The sequence below is a fragment of the Ixodes scapularis genome, unplaced genomic scaffold (genome assembly GCF_016920785.2).
Source record: "Ixodes scapularis isolate PalLabHiFi unplaced genomic scaffold, ASM1692078v2 PGA_scaffold2__306_contigs__length_199485367, whole genome shotgun sequence".
Taxonomy (NCBI): domain Eukaryota; kingdom Metazoa; phylum Arthropoda; class Arachnida; order Ixodida; family Ixodidae; genus Ixodes; species Ixodes scapularis.
Genome location: NW_024609857.1, coordinates 42,798,381 through 42,806,911, shown reverse-complemented (window position 1 = coordinate 42,806,911; position 8,531 = coordinate 42,798,381). Strand labels below are relative to the sequence as shown.

Genomic DNA, 8,531 nt, shown 5'->3' with positions numbered 1-8,531 from the left:
TCTTCGTACAATCTCACTGTGATGACGTCACAGGTTTAGTGCACAGAGCAAATGTTTTAAGTGGTGTTGTTGAAACGCGTACAGAAGCTTTTTTCTCTTTTTTTTCATTTTTGTCTTTATGAAATGCTTGTAAAACTGGTGTCGTAAAAATACTAAACAAAATCCACCTTCACGAGAAAAGAAAAAGAAAAAAAAAGTTCTGCTAGTCATGTTTATTGAAACCAATTGATCTATGTTTGTCCCAGTCTTCAAGTCTTGCAGCATGAAAATGTTCAGCCTGATAGGGGCGCTGGACGACCTCAAGGACCGATGGGAGGAGTACATTGTAAGATTTCTGCAATTATATATAAATGCTATAATTTTTGTTAACGCAAGTTAGTTGGTAGTTGTTGCCAATTGGCAACAACTGCGTTAAGTTGCCAACTGGCAACTTAACGCAAGTTAAGTTGCCAGTTGAAACTACGTAGATCCTGCTATCTTAGGTAGCTGCGTATCCGCATGTGACGGCTCTCAGAGACGTGGTAATATCGGTCATCCGCCATAAATTAGTGTAGCACATTAAAGTAACCCTTTTGCGGACAATTCATTCTACTACTGTCGGTGAGTCACCGCCATTGTTCTTGCATAAATGCGCCTTTATGGAAACTACTTCAGCACATTGAGCATGCAACTTTGTACCTTAAAGCAATGGCGGTAGAAATGATGGTTTGGGAAAATGTTTTTATAAACATTTATATTGCAGAGTCGAGTACAACTGTTAGGACTATCCTCAATACGCACTCAAAGGAGGCCTCCTCAAAATTGCGCATGCGCAATGGCGACATTTCATCACCGCGACAAGCGAGCGGTGGAGGTCTGATAAATAGTATCACCGTCAGAAAATAGCTTTTCAAAGGCAGCTCCGAGCAGGCGCGCTTCGAAGCATCGTTCTACACAATCACGATCTGCTTAAACTTCCTGAGTGTCGTTAGATCGTAGGTTGATTTACAGAAATTTCAGGGAAGCGGCACAGCCAGGACTCACGATGGCCCTACGAAGCTACTTCTTGCCTTGCCTGCAACATCGTGTACGGAGAATAGTTATTCAGGCCAACTTTTCGTTGCAGCCGTTTCAGTCGTTCTGAACGCAACCAAAGCAATTGTCTGAATCAGCTGTTTCGAGAGCAACTGCGATGGTGCAAAGTGAACACGGTTGAAACTCGACGCCAACGCAAGAACCAGGCACAGATGAACTCATTCGGCTACATCCTTCACGTTTTAATGGCGTTCCCTGGACGTTCTGTTATAAGGTCTTGGCGACGTTGACGACGTTCAAGTGTAACCTAGACTTCGTCGGGACGTCATTTGAGGGACTTCAAGAGAAGGTTAGGTGTCGAAGTTATCTCAACGTCAAACAAACGCAAATAAACTCACGCAAAAGAAGAAAAAAAGTCCGGGAGGTTTTTGTGACGTCGCCACAACGATTCGTGCTACCTCTGTGGAGGCTACCGAATCGTGTTTAGGCGATTATTACGAAAGCCGAAGTACCAGTCTCCGCGCTTTACGTTGACGTCCCATTGTAACTGAGCAAAGATAGTAAAATTTGGGTTGTGTGTTTGCTTAGACAGCGGGAAGTTTATCAGCCTGAATGGGAGCTGCTTCTGTTCCCTGTGGATGAGTAATTTAACTAGTGATAAATTGCGGTTGACGACCGCACGCAGGTACGATGATCATCCAGATCAAAATGGGCAGAAGTGCGCATTAAATCCAGGAACACGCACAGCGGCTGCATTGCAAGGAACGGACTCAAATACTTCCCATCATTTCACATTAGTGGCATTTATGCTGTTTGCCTTTTTGAATTCGCTTACTCGGAACGTTCTAGAGAGGCGAGAGTACAGAACAGCGTAAAATGAGTATGCCAGAGAAAAACCGGCAGATAAGATTAAAATAGATTAACCGGGAGCTTAAGACAATGCCCTTCAGACTGATCAAGAAGTACAAGTTCGCTTTGTGTATTTTGCTTGTGTCGGTTTTCAATTACACATACGATACAACTTAGAGTATAGAAGACCGCCGTTGATAAAACCACGGCTGTTTCATATTTGAAACCCACTCTGTTTCCATTTCAGGCTCTTCCCTGCGTGAAAGCAATGTTGGACAAAAATTATCCGGACTACAGCCTCGAATGCACAGCAAACGGAGAATATGGAGAGGCAAGAGGACTCTATGGAGAAGCATTTTTTTATTTGCACTGGTTTAGAAGCGGGATATTAGACTGGCTAAATATTGCGACACTGACTCCACGCAACACCCCGATTTCTTGATACATAATTCAGTGGCCATTGCAATCCATCGATATTACATTGGAATGTTTCGGACTTTACAGAAGCGTACAGGCACTATACCTGTTTTCAACTCAAGAACCATAGGAAAAAAAGTCCGGCTTTTCGCGGATAATTACTAATTTTCACCTTTAGGTGGAGATTTAAGATATATTTATTAGCGTTTTAGAGTAAATACACGTTATCTTATCAAGGAGTGCACGTTTCAAACGCCAAAAGCATCGCCTGTGCCTCCGATAACCAAATCTGGCGAGAACTATTTCGCGCGGCGTATGAACAATGCGCAAAACTTACCGTTTACTTGAGGTGAAAACGGGTATAGTGGCACCCAAGTACACTCACGCAGCTCCACTCACCATAAAGCTACTTTGCCGTGGCGTAATTTCAAGGGTAGAGGCGAACCTTTAAGTCGGTAGCTTTATAGAGTCTACCAACCTCAGGAGACGCGTAAGCACGAAGTGTACAGGTCGGTCAGTCGGTAACCTCTCAATGTTCACACTTTTGCAGCCGACTACGACCAATTCCGACCAAACCGGATTTTAAGCCTCTGGTGAAGGCTTGCGAACGTGCCGCCCAGCGGCAATGGAGGCCATAAGTGGCGTAAAGCCCCGTTTTGTTAGGCGGGGCTTTACGCCGCTTTTTAAGCCTATTTGTGCGGTTTACGACTTGCCCCGCAGCGGCGCAGCCGGTCCTAAGCCATCACAAGGTGCTTAAAGACCGGTCTTTTCGAAGGGTGGTCATAGTCAAAATCAATTGTGTGAACGGGTCTTTATCTTTCCAGATGACTGAAATTCGTTAGAAGAAAAAGGGAATTTTACACCATAAAGCTGCAGCGAGGTTGAAAAGCTAGAAGCGAGCTGTAGTGAGCTGCACAGTTTATCGCTTGAGTGAAAGCATACGGATCATATTCGACACCATTTAGGCCCACGAAAGTCTCCAGATAGCTGTCTCCTTGTAATGGCACCGTTTTAGCGCGGGAAGTATGAGTTGCAGCAGTCATTCGTGCCTCTTTGGCGTAGCTTCAAAAATCCACTCAAATTCCGGTTTAACAAAAATGTGTTGGAACGCAAAGATTAGGTTTCATTCTTTGAGCTCTTTGACAAATCCAGAGGTAATAAAGCTTTTGGGGACCTTAGATGCTGAAAAAAGCTTCGATTGGCTGTTAGAACAACTCCTATTGTCCGTGAGGGCACCTATTGCGAGCGGAATCGTATAGGTCCCGATTACGAGTAAAGACTACAAAGGGAGCGCTCAAGCCCCCCGAACAAAGTGGGCGTTACTATCCTTCGTGTTGAGTACGTTTTTCGTCAGGCCATGCTGCTTCCCTGTGAAAGGGAAACAGCTGCTAGATGACACTATAATAAACTTCAAAAAGAGCAAAAAAAAAAAAAACCTTCCCGTTTCTTAAGTGTATTTTAATGGCGCCCGAAATTCGTAGCATTTATAGGCCCCCTGTCAGGCCGAGATGTCGCTTGACGTCGCATCATCACGCGGCGTCAGAGTGTCGCGTGACGTCACGAACTCATATGTGACGTCACACGTGTCACTGAACGGCACACATTTGTTCGTCCCGTCTTTGAATTCCATCGTAACGGAAGCATCACGTGGGCTAGGTCCTTCCATCACTAAAGCTGCGCGGAAACACATCATACAAATGACTGTCTGCAGCCATGTTTAAAGCACAGTATAATATAGTGTCATCTAAATGGCACTATAATATACTGTGAATCTCTACTTCTGTTCAAAGCCTTATGTAAAGATTGCGCACTTATGTAAAAAAAAATTGCGCAAATTCTATTGCGCGCATTATTTAATAGAAGTCGTTTACATGATTTTATGTTTTTACATAAGGTTGTGAACGGAAGTATTGATTGATCACTTTTGTTAAGTAATATTTGTTTCCATGTTCCCTTGCGGTCTAATCGGTTTCAGAGCCCGTTCTGCCCCCTGACTGTATACGATGCGTCTCCCTTAACAAGAATGGAACTCAAATTTAACAGGCTTGACCAATCTGCTATAGACATTTTTAGTGACGTGGCAACGTTTCGAAGTACACTGAGTCTATAATTTGTCTATGATTTTGGATCTCTTTGGCTGCCTGCATTTATTTTCCAGCGACGAACTGTGTTCCACTCCTTAGGCTATGTGCTGTTTGTGGGCTCAACAACAAAAATAACGATTATTATTATTATAGCAAGCCACATGCGTGAGGAGTGACCGCCATTAATTCTGTCATCATGCCTGCAGCGAACACGGTGCCTTTTGTACGATGCAATATGAGCAGTCTGATCGCGGCTTAAGAGTTACAAACTTTAACCTCCAACTCGACGCAGAAATCAAATGAGCGCCCTCCGACTATTTCTTTCGCTCGGAACCACCACCGCCGGGGGAATATTCGTGACTTGCGGTTAACCTGAATTTTTTTTCTTCTTTTTTACGAGCGCGTTCATTTTGCGTTTGAACTGCCAATGTGAAGAGCAAGTCGTCTGCCTCTTGCGCAGGACTTGCGGTTACGTCAGAATGACGCCAAGCTCTGATAGGCTTTGATTGAAAGAATAGTGGGTATACCTCAATCCTAGAGGCCCTGAGGTATACCCACTGTGTTTTTTGTCTTTTTAAGTCAACCGATAGGAGTTTGGCGTCGTTTTGACGTCACCACACGTCCTGCGCAATAAGCGGACGAACTTGCGCGCCGCATAGCGTACTCTCATTTCTCTCCTTTTGACGACTTTGAATATGGCCAAACATTCGGTATTTAAAAAGCTCTGGCGTGCACACCAAGTGCCCACGCCAGTGCCCAGACGAGGTGTGGGCACTATACGGGTGCGCGGGAACCAGATTCGAGTCGAGTGTCTGCGCGGGCGCCTTGCCAATAGCAACGCCACATGTAGCGGCGAGGCGTCAGGGACGCGGGTGTTCGCGTTTCTCGACAAGGTTACAGAACAGGGCTCGGAAAATGAGGGGACGATGGTGACGTAATGTCACGTGCGTGGCTTCATGTGTTGGCGTCGCACGCGGCTCCGACGCGAAGGCGCGGGGTTTGAACCTCACCGGCCTCCATTCTTAATTTCACTCTTTTTCGACTCCTTGTCGAACGTTCTGGCGGAATCCTGTAACGCACCGCTTGTTTTTCTGCAGAAAAGTTCTAGAAGAGCAGCGAAGGATAAAACGAGTCACGAATAAAAATAGCGGATGAATGTGGAAGTGGATATAAACGTTTAATGAGGCGGACGTGCGTTTCTAATCTTAAAAAAAAGGAAGCGTACATTGCTAGGGTTCCTTGATGTTGCCTCATGTTGCCAGTCTCCCGCTTATTTTATAGACCACATAGTCAAGAACATCCTGCACATGAGCAAACGATGTTACAAGACTCTGCTTGAACATCCTAGGACTGTCGCGAAACATAAAATAAAACACTAAGCCGGGAGCGGGGGGGGGGGGGGGGGGTGGAGGGGAAGGGAAGGGGAGGGTTTAAAGCCAGCACCTTGGCGTAGGAGCCGCGTGCGATTCCAGCTCAGCCATGCACGTGGCAATAAAAATAATTTGAAATCCTAAAGCGCTAGATGAACCTGAATATCCGGGGCTTTATGTTATGCCAAAATGCCAATAAATTTCGAAATTATAAAACTGGTCACGACACCGTTAGAGGAGGACGTTCTTATATTCTTTCGCGAATTACAGACAGTGAAAGCTAAATACTTATTTCCATAATTTATTCATTTACCTATTTATTTACAGTCCGTGAACTGTATCGACACTGCTGAAGCGAAGGTAAGTCAGACTTCAATTGAGCCGTGGTATTCACAGGTGTCTACATAAGGATTTTTCTGATACTCGTGCAAAATTCCCGCAGTCATTTGTCACCGACAGTCATCGCCGCTCCTTGGAGATTGCAATCGTAAGTGGTATAACTCTTATCGTAAATAATAATACATATATTTTTAACACGATATCGTTATGAATCTCGTGTCGAGCCGGCCTCGGTGGCGGGACGAGAAAAGCCGACGTCGGTGGGGTGCCGCGAACACCCTGATTGGTCGATAGGGCCATGACGTCACAGCCACACGACCTCGTGCGTGAATTTCGAACAACACACAACGCCCACGAGAAGCGTGACGTCACGCGCGGATTTAAAGTGATTAGGAAACATGACATGTGATGCGAATTAAAAGTCTCCGCATGTCTCAATTGATTTCACTCTAAAACGTTTTTTATTTACCTTTACAAATTGATAAATTTTACGCGGCATTCGAACCGACGACCTTTCGCTTCTGAACTAGACACGACTAAGCCACGCAAGGCAGTTATATTTTTTCCCAGTTTGCAATGGTAGGATCTACATGACATGAACGCTGGCAAGATAAAAATGCTGGCGATATTGTCGTGTCATACGACAGGTACATGTGAAGTGGAAATGATTGTCAAGTAGTCTTTTGGTTGGGAGCCACGATGAATAAGGTTAAACGTACTTTAAGATAGCCAATTCGTCCAAAACTGGCAACCACTCCAAGTCAATATTTATCACCCTAAAATATTTCCGAAGCCGTTTTACCCTTTCAATAAAGTATTCCCGAACAGTGCAAGCGCGTACATCCGCATGACTAATTTTTTATTTTAATTTTTATTACGAAGTCCCAAGAGCATTTTTGTATCGTATGGCACCGGTAAACTGTCAACAGTTAACAACCGGATGCCGTATGGTGATAGCGGGAGTTCCTTTTTAATTGTTCGCTGGAGCGCGTCCCAATAAAGAGTAGCATATCCCAGCAATCAAAAAAGAAAGTGTTCAATACATTCAGGCTGTTTACATAACATAAAGTTAACCGCCCAGTATATAGTCATTCCTTTTCCTTTCGAAATGTCTCTACCGGCAGTGTTTACCTCTGCAACTTAAAAAAAGAATGTTTTAACCCCAGGCGGAACCAATGCTCTTTTAACGCGTTTCAGTACGTCTTGTTCTGAGACTCCAGTGTATAAGGACCGGGGTTTGGGTGTAGGCATCAGAATATACAAGAGATCCTGCGTCGACCCCTTGCGGGATATCGATGACAGATATTTGAAGGAAAAACGTGCGTAAAGAAAGAGACATGCAGATACTACCTCTCAAAAAACCCGACAATGGTCCATTGCGCACACGCCCCCCCCCCCCCCCCCCCCCAAGTCGACTCTACAAAACCTGGCAACACATCAACAAGCTTGGTTTCTATTACGGTTCCACGAAAGGGGTTGGATTGATTGCGAATAAACGTGAAACATAAAACAATTTGACGAATATGAAGAGTCTGACGCCGCCCTAATAGACGGAAGAGAAACATCATTTCGGCTTTGATGATGATGATAATGCAATTAATGAAGAGGTACTACCGAGCTGGACAAGAATGACGATGATACCCCTGGAGAGGGAGGAACAGGGAGGACAAAGGAAAAGCACAAAAATACAAACACATCTAGGTGACTGGTGCGCGACCGAAAAGGTCCCTGGTTCGATATCAGGACCACCCGAAGGAAAAATCCATCAATGAAACGCTGTTTGGCAGTCAATGTTTTCTAGTGGACCGCTGACTGTGCCTGACTGTACGTCAAGCATGTCTTATTGGCCAACAAGTTACTCCGACCGACAGTCAAACTCCAGTCAGACCCCGCTTGTCGGCTTTCTGATGGTTTCCTGGTGGCAGTCGGCCGCCGCGAAATGCCATCAGAATGTCCTGGTGGTGATTCTGACTGTACATCGATTGTCTCTGACTGTACGTCAGAAAGCTTTGACGTGCAGACAGAAGTACGGTCAAAGGACGTAAAGTTCGTTCGGATACCACTATTTCGTCAAATCTATGAATACGAAAAGTAATCTATGCACGAGAAAACGATTTCGGGACGTGAGCCCATAAAACCGCTGTCGTTAGAGATATGACACGCAACCGACCGACAACCTTGATCAGAAGCCCGCCGAAGCGCCGAACACGACACTTCGCACTTCGCTTTGCCCATAAATGCTTCGCCTAGCTTTCATGAACGATCGCTCTCGACTCGTTTTGTTTGCCCGCTTGCTCCAACCTGTCGATCCTGCCCGGGCTCTGCAATGTCTTATGTTTTAGTAGAATTTCTACTCGACAAGACCCAGCCTGTTGTGAGTTCCCACGATGTAAGGGACTTTAGCGGTGTAGTTGAAGACGACAAGGTGTACCAGGTCTACTGGGCCCATGACGCGCGA

General features: G+C 45.2%; 1 protein-coding gene across 1 annotated transcript; it reads left to right on the top strand.

The window, feature by feature from the left end:
* Positions 1-245: 245 nt before the first annotated feature.
* LOC121046380 lies at positions 246-6,284 on the top strand (the record flags this gene model as incomplete). The annotated part of the gene is given in 4 exon segments (XM_042291352.1): positions 246-325; positions 2,111-2,194; positions 6,062-6,094; positions 6,177-6,284. Coding segments are annotated over 4 exon segments (305 nt in total), but the record flags the coding sequence as incomplete, so codon positions are not given.
* Between the last annotated feature and the right edge of the window lie 2,247 nt (positions 6,285-8,531).